This window comes from Tyto alba, unplaced genomic scaffold (genome assembly GCF_018691265.1).
Source record: "Tyto alba isolate M040663 unplaced genomic scaffold, T.alba_DEE_v4.0 Super-Scaffold_22, whole genome shotgun sequence".
Lineage (NCBI taxonomy): Eukaryota > Metazoa > Chordata > Aves > Strigiformes > Tytonidae > Tyto > Tyto alba.
This window is the reverse complement of record NW_024881296.1, coordinates 10,548,526-10,562,504: the sequence shown is the minus strand read 5'-3', so window position 1 is coordinate 10,562,504 and position 13,979 is coordinate 10,548,526. Positions and strand designations below refer to the sequence as shown.

At 38.9% G+C, this 13,979-nt stretch overlaps 1 protein-coding gene across 1 annotated transcript in view; it reads right to left on the bottom strand.

Annotated features, from left to right (window-relative positions):
- Window positions 1-4,675: 4,675 nt before the first annotated feature.
- Window positions 4,676-13,979, bottom strand: part of FMN2 (formin 2) — a 178,105-nt gene continuing 168,801 nt past the window's right edge. Inside the window, exons 20-21 of the mRNA XM_033009292.2 lie at window positions 6,908-6,989; window positions 4,676-5,494 (exon numbers count right to left, since the gene is read on the bottom strand). Coding sequence (XP_032865183.2) covers window positions 5,468-5,494; window positions 6,908-6,989 — 109 coding nt within the window. The 3' untranslated portion in view covers window positions 4,676-5,467. The remainder of the gene's footprint in view (window positions 5,495-6,907; window positions 6,990-13,979) is intronic.

Here is a 13,979-nt window from a genome sequence, read left to right as displayed (position 1 = left end):
TGTGTTTATGTAAAAACTGAGTTGAGCTTGTAATGGTTAAAACTGTATTTAATTCTTGTTTTATAAATGAAAACAAAAAATGAAGAAATGCTTTAAGTATAATGTAATTATTTTATAGGTTTACTATTAAATTATAGATTAAATAATAAAGCTACTCTAGGGTTATATGGCATCCAGGTGTACGGGCTTTGCTTCAACACCTTGTGTCCAACTGCTCTCTAATCAGTATATTCTCTGGCTGCTTTCTGACCCTGCCAGTTACAGGTAAATGATGGCTCACCCTGACAGCTTGGGAAAACCGAGCTGCTTCTTCCCTTGTCCCCCAGTCCTGTCAAAAGTACCTGCAAGGCAAGAGGGAAAAATAAATTGCACTAATCCTAGATTCTGAAGTTGATTCTGCATGCACAAATGCTGTTTTTTTTGGTTAACTGACAAGAAGACAACCAAAGCTCAACCACTGGCTGAACTGCTGGCATCATTTGCGGTAAGAGAAGTAACTATTACCCTGACCTAAGTGGTTTTGCTTAAAATATAGCTAGATCCTTATGTAACAGGCACAAAACTACTCAAGGTTGGGGGGGGGGGGGGGGGGGGGGCGGGGAAGCATATCCTAAGATATAGGTGAGCCTTAATCATTGCTATCAGCTTTTGCATGAGTACGCTGTATGTCTCTCCAAAGGTAGTAGTGTTTTGGGGTTTGTTGTTTTTTTTTTTCTTTCCAACTTAGAGAAAAGATGGTAGTTGCAAAATAATCTTGAAGGAAAACTTCAGTGGGGAATGGGAGTTCTCACAGATGAATGAGCCTCCCAGTGACCAGAAGAGATGCCTGTCACGGGTCTTGAAAGAAGCGGGAGCACCTAGACCACAAGTAAGCAAGGGAGCCATAGCAAGTGCTGTCCTTTATGGCACTATAACCTACAGCTGAAGAAACCTTTTGCTCCCTTCCCCATCTCTTTCCCAAATCCTCCCACAGTTCAGCAATTTAATGGGCTTGGGGACTTTTGTTGTTGTTGTTGTTGTTAGTAGCTGTTGATTTTGAGAATTACTGTTTTGCTGTGCTTTACCTACCCAAGTGTGGTCAGGGCCCTCTGCTCAGAACTCACGTGTGCCTCTGTCGACTGGCTCAAAAGGAGCTCAGGCACCTGTCCCCTCCAACACCCCTCTCTCTTTTCCATCTGTCTCTCAGCTGCTTTGCAGGTAGCTTTGTTGCCCAGCTCCCACCTGAACCTCTACTGTTCGTGGGACAGCCTAGACTCCAGCTCTCCCAGCCTCATGCTGCCCAACTGCTGAACCACTGTACCAGAGGTGTAGTCTGTAATCCAAAAAATTCCCTCTTGTGGAAGCAATCCAAGAGCAGGGCAAGTCTCAGGATAGAGAGAAGAAGCTTTAGGTCAGATGGAACCAGTATTTCTTAGAGTGGTGGTGTGGGACAGGGGAAGGAAGGGGACAGTAAATGTTAAGCTCTACCACCATGGAACTTCGGTGTTGGCAGGGGCCCCATTTGGGGTGAGTGACCAAAGAAGTTTCTAAGAGTTTAAGTTTGAACTGCAGCTGGGAATAAATGAGCAAAGAGTGCGGACTCAGCTGAGACCCTTTATCTTCAGAAAGTGACCATCTTTTTGAGTCAATGGACTTGCCATCAGGTGCCTTTACATGTAGGTTGGATGAACATCAGGTACAGCACATGTACAGGTGGGTCTGTTGTAAGCAAGAGAATGGCTTGGAAATCCTGTTCTGTAACGTGAATCCCATCCGACTGATGGGTGGCAGACCTGAACGGTGTGGGACGTGGCTCCATGTCTCTGCCCTTTGCTGACATGTTCACACTATCCTCAGGAAAACTCAGCTCCAGCAGTTTTCACTTATTCTGCCCATAGCAGCTTAACGTTGGTGCAACTTAAGTAAATCATATAATGGACTTGACACAAACTCAGCTTTGCTTATTAACCTACAGTATGAAACAAAATAATTCCAATGCAAAGACTTGCTATATGTTCTCTCAATGAAATTAATAACTGCTTCCAACTTTTTAAGCAGATTACTGAAAAGCAGGCAAGAAAAAACATCAGTCTATGGAAGACGTCATTAATTGTATTCCCACTGCCAGTGTTGGTTAATATTTAACCAAGTTTTGGAAGTGCTTTGGGATGATGAAAGGTGTTACAAAAAAAGCTAACCACTACTGTGTCTTGACGTGACAAAGTACCATGTTTCCAAAAGGCTTTAATTTGCAAGCAAAACAACATGAATCTTCTTAGCTCCTCATAAAAAAACCAGACTGTTATTCTCAGTAAGTCACATCTGCTGCTCAGGTATGAAAGTCCTTATTTAGCTGCTGCATTTGTTGAAGTAACAGTGAGTGATGTGTGGTGGTGGTGATCAACAAAGGCTGAGAGTTTTGTCTGTGAGAACTCTTGTAGGACTACAGCCAACTCAGAGTGTAGTATGCTTGATGTTGCAGTAAATGGGGGGAGGGGACACCGGTGGGGTGTGTGACCTCCCTGAAATACAGCCAAACAAAGGAAAGAACATTAGTCCAGAATTTTGTAAAAAGCTGAGTGTGCCTCTGGAAAAAAAAAAAAAAGAGCAGCGGTGGAACTTATGCTGGGAATCCACGCTGGCAGTGCTGTGGGTCAACCTCGGTGCTGCACATAGCAGGCTACTTCAGTTTGTATGGAAGTTTGAAAACAGGCTGGAGAGAAGCTGGGAGAGACATGTTCAACCAAATAGGTTGGGCCTGAGTAAAATGAAAGAGGAAAATCTACGTAGCATCTTGTATCTTAAGATCGTACCATGGTACCACCAGCTGCAGTCAGCCTTTGACACTGTTCTTCAGAGAGAGAAGTTTGCAAGTAACTTTTAGCATCCACATTGCAGATCCGGTGGAAAGGGTAGTATGTATGTATGTGACAGTCCTACCAGGTTGCTGGACAACACTTGAATGATATAAAACATACATGTGTGTGTATGTATGGATGTGTGTATATAAAGACATTATCATATGCAGATAATACTTCTTTATGCATGTTTTTGCCCTAATGGCAATTTCTTGAGACTGTCATAGAGACAGTGTTAGTAGAAACAGGTTACAAACCCAAGCCAAATGCACTACTAGAAGACGTGCACAAGCCAAAGCAGCGAGTGATGCAGTCTGATCTGGTAAAGGGCTCTCAAGCTCCTCGCTACCACCACCTGGGGAAAAGGTAATATATCCACATAACTGGGAATTACTGTCCCTGCTTCCAGTAGGCAAGGAAAGAGAAGCCCCTTTTCCACTGATCCCTTCACAATGTTTTTTCCTTGATCACAGTAGCCTGAATGGGATGTGGTGCTTAGGGAAGCAACAGTTGCTAGCAAACTAGACCACAGACTGACAGTGAAGAGAGAAGGCAGGTATTTCATTATTATTCCTTTTATTTTCATATAAATTAACATTCTAAAAAAATTGAAATAGAAACACTAAATACAGTATTGCACATAGTGATCTTTGTTAGATGATCTATTATTTCATTTAGTATAGTAATATACATACTGTAGGTACTGAAGGGAACAGGAAGGCTACAAATGAAAACATGCTACTGTATCCTTGCACTTAGGAGCAAAGTTAAGAGGAAGAGACTATTGTTTACATAAATACAAACATGGATTTCAATCAGTGCCATTAAAATAGCTTTATTTTTTAAAGTTTTTTCCATAAGTTAGTTGTAACAGCAAATAAACTCTTCACTTCCCCAAATAGTAATGTTACTCCCATCAACACAAAATTTTAGAACTCCATTCTTGGTAATTTATATCCCTGACAGAAATTATTACAAGTACAGATTTTCACATAGGTTTGTCAGCAACAGGAGACTTGCTTTTCACATAGTGAAAAAAACATCTTTTCTAGTGCTTGGTCTACGTGAAGAATAACAGATTCCTGAGGTCATATTTCGCACTTCCTTTTATGACACCCTGTAGGGTATATTAGCCTCTGGACAGCTAGGAGTGTCTCTTGAGGTGCTAGATTAGACAGGGAATAACCCAACCCAGCTGGTTAGAGCTCATTTGCCTTACCCCAGTGTCCTCCAGGCTCCAAGGTTGTGAGCATGTGCGTCCAATTCAGTGGCGCACACCGTCTGCTTTCAGGAAAAGTGCGCTTTGAAAGAATAATGTTATCAATCAGTCTGATTGGTTTGGGGCTCTTAAATTAGGACTGGAGGAAGGGGTTGCTATCAGTTGAGCAGATCAAAACTGAGATAGTAAATTCTGGATTGCAAATAGAAATTAAGCATGTGGTCTAAAATGGAAGCCCTAAGTCATAGATTTCAATCATTAACCTCCTAGTCAGGGACACTGAAAGCCTGGAGGAAAAGTCTGCAATTCTGTTAAGTGTGAAATCGATGACAATTAGTTGGTAGTCTATGTTCTGTCACTAGAATTGGCTACTGTTTTCCATAAATGTCAATCCCCATGTGCATCTTTTAATGGCTCTCTAAATGAGTTTTAAATTAACTGTAAAGCTAATTCCAAAAGGGAAGTCATGTACACGTGGCCAAGAGCCTGTCTGACTTTAGTGATCAGCAGTTAAAACTACACTATACCTTCTAAAGTTCATGTAAAACTATTAGCTGCTTTATATATTAACAAACTATAACAGCCAAATCTCTCTCATACTCTCTATCATACTTCTGTGCTTTTCTGAATTTTCCTGCTTTTCACTTTTTTTTCTTTCTTTTTTTTTTTTTTTTAAATGCTGGATTTCTGACCCCCATACCACCTGGCATTCACTATCTGGCAAAAGATGAAGTAAAAGTACGCTGCCTTATCGATTTTAAAGATAGTTACAGTAAACATCTTGTTCCACAAATATTTAGTCATGGAGGCCAACCAAACAAGTTGGGAAAGCATTGATTATACTGTATAAACAGCACTTAACGATTCAAAATACAAACTACAAATGCCAACATGAAACGGATACAAACAATTCACTAGGAGTAACATTTCTTTCCCTAATCTAAGTGCAGTGCCGTGAAGTATTTGTGTTAGACAGATGTTGCCAGTAGGAATGGAAATGTTTTACTGTATCGAGTAGCATTCTTATGAAGTTCAACGTAATGCAGTTTTCAGCATGTTCAGAACTGATGCAGATGCTGCTTTTTATGCATGCTGATTTGGCCTATTTGTAATATACCATACACTTTACAAAATATCATTTTGGAGTGGCAAAGGAGATGCAGAGTACAGGGAAGGTGTTTCAAGTCCATACCTGGTCTATTGCTGGGCACTCCATTAAAGTGATTACATTCGTGAATGAATGTACAATAACACATCAATTGGTGGAGAACTCTAGCAAACATAAAGCGAATTCGAAAAGGTCAAGAAAGCAAATGATCAGGATGATGTAGTTTTCCTTCCCCCTCACTCCCCACCCATAGGCATGTTGAGTTTTGGTAACCAGGTAAAAATGGCTTTTGCTGTTCTTCTCTCAGATTTTCATACTTATCTTTGCTTTCTGAAAAATAAAATAAATTTTAAAAAGCAGGAAACTGAGTATACATAAAGCCACCTCACGCAAATATGAAAAACACAGAAATACATAGGCTAATGTTCAATTATACTTACTGTAGAAACTACTTCACAAATAAATTTCCTTTGAAGCTAGAACTGAAGTAGACTGCAGCTACACACTGCTTGTGAAATATTTTTATTTACCTTCCTTTTCACTCTATCAAATCTTCAATAATACTGAAAGTCCTGGTTTCAGTGCAAATAATGATGATACAGGAATAATTAAGCCTATAGTTATTGCTTAAAAAAAAAAATTCTCAGTGTCTTTACATATGTCAAGATATAGGTGAGATGGAGAAATCCAAATCAATGTTAGGGTTTTGGGGGATTTTTTTTTTTTTAAATAACATCTTGATATGCTTTCAGATAAAATTGATAAAATAAAATCTAGTTTAGCATTCATAACCAAGCTGTTACTCCATTTACATTTCTTGTGGTACTAACCACAGCCAAGTACGCTCTCTAAATGTTCTGAATAATAAACAATAAATGCAATATTATTTCTTCCTGTGTCAGATTTACATTAGTTAGAATATAGTAAATTACCACCTGCTTCATTTCAAGGATATGCACAGTAACATAGCCACAACTACAAAGCAGATAAGAATTAAATCATGCCGGAGGGGGAATGGACAGGGACACAAACACATGGAAAAATCTTCTGTTATAATATTACAAATATAATTGATGGCCAGTGGCTACAAGTATAATTTTAATGTGACATGCCAGATTAATTTTTCACTAGAGGAATATTCATTTTCTGTAAAATCAGTCATGATCCTATCAATGCTTAGACAATCATAGTGAAAAAGTTTCACTGAATGACCAGAATTACTCCTCTGCTATCATTTTTTATCTGTTTTCAGAAGAATGGTGAGAGCACAGTATTGTCTTTTTCTAGGGTTTCTATTCCAAACAAATCCAGATCAGTGGAACAGAAGCCACTAGTATTTGATACAGGGATCCAACTTGAAAAATGTGTACCTATCACAATTCTTCCTTTAACGTTTTGTAACTGTAGAAAAGAGAGCGAATACAGACTGAATAAGCTTGAAGACTGGAACTGCCTTTCTGACTCCTAGGTTACACCCCACACCAAGGCCGGGATCCAGACAGATTGGCAGGGTGGGGCAATAATACGCCGCTCTTCCTTGTGCTACATGTATTGTATGGAGTAATATGCATAGGCAGCATTCAAGTTTGTTAACCTAACACCTTTTATGAAAATGTTAAACAGTTAAAAAAAAAACCACCACAGAACCAAAAAGTACATCAAGAATAACACGCCTATAAAATGCGAAGAGAAAAAGGTAGAATGAGTGATGGGAACAGAAGTATTGCTACAATTTTTACTTACAATTCCAGAGTCATGTTTTGGTCTTATATTGTATAGTGACTTCCCCTTTTTCTGCCTGCAGACTTCCTCTGCTTCTTTAACTCTGAGGAGAGACAAAATTTATAAATAATCCTGTAGACCACAACCATTTCCAAAGACAATGCAGTATATAACTTACAAATTTAGGCCTAAGGAGATAAGCGGATAACTTTACCCCCCATATTTTCATTAGCACGCTTCACAAAATAGCACTTGCACTCTGTGACTGTTGTTGCCATACCATCAGACTCTGGCACTTACAAGGACACGTGTAATCAATGGCATAACCAGTTCTAGTTACAAAAGCAACCAGTACTTACTGTAGTTGAAGATTCAAATGTATCAGGAATTAAAATACACTGGATGACATGACATTTACCTTCAGAGCATTCATAGCAAACGCTGCTAAGAAAGATCGTCTTTTTATGGCTGTTTAAAAATCATTCTTCATCCATTCCTGACCTCAGTACTTCAACTACAGTTCAAACAAAGTTTCTCACCAAGCTATCTTCCCTTTCACACCATTTTGTCTGCATTTAAAATGGCAAATTATCTTAACCTGAATTTCCAGTATTCACTCTCTAACTTAAAATGAAAATGGAAAACTGCCATGGGACACGGAACATGATGTTTACAACCAAGGTGGTGCGTGTGACTGCACACATCTCTTTCTTTCGGAAGCTGAGGGTGAGCAGCAAGGCTTACAGGGCCACTGGGGACAGATGCACTCGGGCTGCTTGGATGTAAAGAGAGGAGCAGGTTCCAGAAGCGAGGGTCCACTTCTCAGTGCTTCCTGACTTGGCAAACGGTACCAAATTAGGGCCTTGTGAAATGCCACGAAATGCCACATTTTTGAGGATATAAACTTCCTTTTTGTCATGCAGATAGAGGACAAACTATGAAAGGCAGAGGGCTGTACTCACGCTGGGAGCCTGCCAGAATCAGACCGATGAGTTCAATGGCACACCGTAAAATGTTTCTATACCATTTTAATCCTTTTGTAGATCAGCCTTACAAACACACATGGTTATAGAAACACTGATAATACAGATTTAAGTTATGAATTCTCTGAGCTTCAAAGACTTACATAAACCCTTTCTATATGATGGCATTAAGTGGTGTGAGAGATGTAATTTTTTTATGAGAGATGAGAATATTATTTATAAATATGAAAGTAGAAAATAAAAATGTAAATCCTATACTGGCTTGCTCTTGCCAACAATATAGACTTTAGATGGCACTTACCCTGCCTTTTCATCATTATCCAACAGTGAAAAAAAAAGAAACAACAGTAAAATGATATTGAAGAAATGATATATCCTTGGCTGGTTCCTTGTGGTTCATCTCCAGACCACTTGCATGTCTGCTATTTCACCAAGGCTACACAGGGCAATGTGAGAATCAGACTTTGTGTTACTATTATTTTAAAATATTTTTTGTGTGTGTGGTAAGGGCCAGATTACGAAAATAAGACTCCAGCTGGGTCTGCTAAGCACATTAAAAAAACTGCCTTCACATTCATCTCTCCTTTATCCAACTTCACCAGACACACCTCGCTCTTTTCATAAGTTTCAAATTTATACTTTCAGAAATTAATTTAAACGTCAGTTCTTTTCCAGCACTTCCAACAAGCTGCTCTCTTCATTTGATGGCCTTACATTTTATTAATGTAGGAAGACCTTTATGTGCACAGGTGGGTGGAAAAAAAGGCTTTGAAACCTACTCTTTTCAAGCTGTAACATTCTATCTGACTGCAAATCAGATAGATTGCTGCAGCATGATATAGAACAAAAATGTCAAACAGCCAAGTAATTCACCTTTAAAATGTATTTAAATAGATTCAGTAAAAGTGGCAGCCAAAATGTGGTGATAGCTTTAATAGAAGCTTATGGGAATGACAGAGAATGAAGTAAGTTTCAAAGACATTTTCTTTTTCCTAAAATGCCACCTTTTCTTCTGCTTCGTATCTACTTCCATCTGAAGGAGGAAAAGTACCTGTGACATTGATCTTCCCATGATCTTTTCCAAACAGTCAGACAGATTCCAACCTGCCAAAAGCCACTCTTACAAAGACAGATATAAAACAGCACATCTATCATATCATTTTCATTTTTTTTTCAAATACGACTATAGCTGGCTCCCTTCACTGGTAAGCATTATCTAAGAAAGAAAATGAAGTGTTACTTGGGAGTAAATTAGTATCAAATCCCGGGTTACCAAAACCACTGTTTTATAGAAACAATGTAATATATGCAGGTATTCAGACTATTACTCATGTAAATGACAGCATATGTAACGTACAAAAATATTTACCAAACCAGTTCACACAGATCCAAATGTTATTCTCAGGAAATGTCAGGGAATCTCTAGTTCCAGTCTTTGTCCCATCTAAATATCCTCCTTCCAGGACAGATTACCCACTGCTTGCCTGACATACCGGGACATAAAACAGCACAGCTTTCTGTGGGGCTTACGTTAATTCAAAACAAAAATCCTCATATGGAACGGAACTGTTGATAACGCCGTGATAGGGGTTATTTTCTAAAAAGTAGGCCCCGTTAAGTGCCACTGTCAGTGTAACATCTCTAAATATTCTGCTTCTATTAGAGAAACAGCTATTTGGAGAAAGGCTGTCTCTGCTTCAAACAGCAAAATGCTAATAACAACGCCGCTCTGAGGGAGGAAGTTGGAACTTCTGTGTCTCTTCGATTGCGCTTGAAAAAATGATCCACAACCTCCAGACTGATAAATAACAACCTTAAGCTTGTGCTACCCATTTTTCTAGGATTATGTAAGAGGTTCTGGTCTCACTAGTATGGTTGTGGTCCTCAAGTTTTTGGGAGCTTTTATGAAATTCCTTGGAGTTTGAGCCCATTTAATCATACCGACGGGAATGCAGAAGATGAGAAGCATTACTCCCTAATGCACTTAAGGCAAAACTGAGAGCTAGCAGCCACTCAGTTCCAGTTCCAACCATATCACTGACTCACTGTGTGGGTTTGGGACAGCTCACTGTCTCTTGGCCCGCATCCTGCTCTCTATGCAGGAAGATTCAAGCGGTTGGATAAAGCCTCACCAAAGCCAGTACAACCTATACGTATGCTTCTTCAGCAGGAAATGTCCTTAGAAATGTAAAGACAGCACACCAAAGGCTCCTTGTTGGGAGGCTTAGTTTACAACTATGTTAAAACTGGAAGCACGGAGAACTGTATCAATCTACACTTTATATCTATAAAAGTCAGCAGACTGGTGAAATATAGAAAAAAAGGCAATCATTAGCCCTCCACGGTGCTACATCATAAACCATCGGAACTGGTATCAATTTCTAGAGTGTACAAATGTATTTTTTGAAGACTGATCGTTCAGTTAAATTAAGGTTTTATTAAATGTAAAATTAAAATAATCTAATCCTTCTGGAAGAGCAAAAGGATGTGTTTTGATACGAACATCAGTACCATTTCAACTGCAAGATCTAGAAAAGTAGGTGAAAGGTTACCTTTGAAGTAAGGGAAATTCTTAATTCAGTTGGAAAATAACTTTTAATTGCCACTGGCAATTTTTTTCAACTTCTTAGGTTTTTTCCACTGACCCTGAAGGCTTCTTCATCTTCCCATCCATGAAAAAACAGATTTAGGCAAAACCCCCTTGCTTATGTCAACTTTTGCCTGGTTCAAGTAGTATTTCTCACAGTGGCAAATTCTTGCATACCTTCCTCTTGCTTAGGCTTTTCCTGCACTATTCCCACTGACTTCAGTGAGACCCTGATCAGTGTGGAGGTGCAAGACAACAAGCTAAGACCAAAAGGTGCAAAAACTTAATGAACACTAGTGGTTATATCAGGAAGACTGGGTTAACTATTCAACTATGGTGAGTTGTTGGAGTTTTCATGAAATTAATGGATCTAATTCAATACTGGGAGGAGGGAAGAGGATATTTGGAGAAAACAAACACAAGAGCTATGAATCTTTGAGCCTCCCAACAGTCACAAAAGGGGAAGCAATTGCAGATAATGACATACTTCCAGGCTCCAAGACAAAGTGACACTGCTGCTCTGCCAATGCAGAGCAAAAAGAGCATGAAACAGTTAAAAAGACATTCCTAGGAAAGGAGTGAGGATTCCATTGTCAGGCCCTGGGTGGAAAGACAGGCTGCCACTGGGGGAGGCTGTGGAAAAAGTCTGAGGAAGGTGGGTGTTCCCCATTTCCTGAGAATTATGAGCCTTAGGCAAAGGCAGACATTTGTATAGATTGATTTATTGTTCTGAATATCTGTTTTTACTTAAACTATTTAGTCTTATGCTACTAATACTTTCTGTTATAGAGGCTGTTTGGTCCCTTTATAGATCCATTGCTCTCAAGTGCAACCAAATACTCAGAAGCAGGACAGATGCTCAAGGCATGATCTGAGAGTGGGTAAGTGGAAATGACAAGGGACATGGTGAGCTCCTGAAGAAGCCAGGTAGTACAGTTAACTTGGTAAGTGTGATGGGAATAATCTGCAAGCTTACAATGTGCTAAGATTCTCTGCTAGACTGACACTCAAACTATCTCACTTCATACTTTACAACTGCTTCACAAACCCACTTTCTTTCAGTAAACTGACTTCGGTTCATTTGCTATCAACCCCTGTCCTGTCTCACGTCAGTTCTGGCTTAAAAGTGAGCACACCAATTTGATAGGAAACATCAGCTGCACTACCTTTAGCAATTTTTGCCTGTTACTTCTTTTCCCAAATAATTCCTTGATCTTGTCTTAATGAGAACATAATCCTACAAAAACTAGTCTTCTCAGCCTAGACAACCAGAGTTGCTTACCTCCCACTGTAGTAACCTGAAGAGCAGTGGACCCAACAGCAAGCTCAGAGCAGATTGTATAAATACTTAATGAGAGTGTTCATAACTCGAATCTGGACAAATATACCTCCTTAATTTATAAATTTAGCTAAAGCATTGCTTGCATTATTTCAGAAAGGATAATTCCAAACAGCCCCAACAAAAAGAAAACACATAGAGAACATATAAGAGTGGGCAATCCATGGATCAGTTTAAAAAAGAAATAAAAACAATCTGCAAGTGAATGAACAGCCAGTCACTTACAGAGCCCAAGAATTAACGTCTCCAAATCTGCTACTTAAGATTCAGAGAATCTAATAATTGTCACTCATGACAAAGGAAGTAGTTTCTTATTTCCATCATAATAAAAATTTCTCAGGAACCTTCACCTCCTTCTACCTCATATTTATCATGAGACAAACATATGCAAACTATGATTAACTTTAAAGACCGTATGTAAAGATGAATAAGCAAGTTACACTTTAGCACGCGCACATGAAAAAGAAACCAGACATCCGAAAGACAGAGTATCATTATCTACCTTCTAGACCGAAAGACATCCTGGCCACAACCTTATCAAGGCTTAGAGACTTTCTGTCATCATTCAATCCACTGAGGGGGGAAGCCACTTTCCTGCCACTAAACATTAATAGTTTTCTCTGAAGTATCTGTGGCAGACAGATTCATTTCCTACTGGCTCCATATAGGCTTGGTAGTCTTACACTTCACTAGCGAGCACTACAACATGACAAATGTGAGCACACTGAGAAGGCTGGAAGGTTATATGCCTTAGATAGCAGAGCTGCTCACAAAAACTTCCACGATAAACTCAGACAGACATTATTTTTACAGTTTGACAGTATAGTTCATGAAACCCAAAAGACATTTTTCTGCAGATATTCTGTATTTTTTAAGATAAACCAAAGCTGAGGCCAATACTCTTTATACTACTAAGTGCTTATCAGACAAACTAAAGGGGTGTTGCCAAAATATTTTATGTAGGTTTGTTTGGGTTGGAGATAACTTGTTCGTAATAATAATAGTACCTTTGCAAATAAAAATGAATTAAAAAATCCTCAGTAAAAATCTCAAATGCCAGACATCTTTAAGACTTCAATAGCAAAAACCTTTAAAACTCTTTCTTTGAAAACTCTTCCAGAGCAGTATGCCTGTATTTTATTATTTGACCCAGTTATGAAAATATTGAAATGATTTTTTGCTAAGGAGTTTCTCTTTAGTGAAAAAACAGAAAGGAAAATTACAATTCCCAACATAAAAGTAGAGTAAAAAATGTAGAGCTTTCACTTTTACGCCAATAGGTTTGAAGTGATGACATAGATATGATTCAGTAACTGACTGCAAAGACTTTATATACAGATAAGAAGCACATTGTAATGTACCTGGTCCCATCAGACTGACTGATGAAAACTAACCTCTGCCTACCAACAAAGAGATTATGTATTAGACTATCTTGACATCCCTGCCAGCTCCTTGTATGGTTACTTCAAGGATCACGAGGCAGACAATGGCTGGCTGAAAGACGCTGTGATTAATCACACTCTGGCTCAGAGGACCAAGGACAAATAGATTAAAATGTTTTAATCTGGCCACTTAATACAGAGACTAACCTGTAGTGGGACCCTGAATAAGATCCCTCCTCTGCCAACACTGTAGAGTAGACTTTGGGGAATACATTTCAGATTTTCTTCAGTGTGCATCACGTCAAATGGGTCTAAAATAAGGCTTCAAGGCCAACTGAGATTGAGGCCAACTGAAATGAAAATGAGACCTTCCCATTTGCTGAGTCTTACTGTAATCCACAACATACTACAAAATATTCTGAAAGAATTTCAATTCAGAAGTGTTCAGTTTCACTCAGTTCTATCTGGAAATCTTATTTATGGTGACCTAGGGATTCTGCTGTTATCTGTACAGAGATAAACAGATGCGTATAAACACAAAGAAGGATGCTGTGTTGAAACACATTTTAAACATGATAACTTTAGCATAGAAAATTTCACCTTGAAAATATAATGATGTGAATAATTGAACTGTTAAGGATGGCTATGGTTCTAATAAAATGCAAACGTTCATATACCCACTTAAATACATTTCCTGACTTCTGCCACCAAATTCGTATTTTTTTTTCTTGTCAAAGTGGCCAGTATTTCAGGCTATACCTGGCTACCTTCAGGCAAGATGGAAATCACTTTCCTACAGACT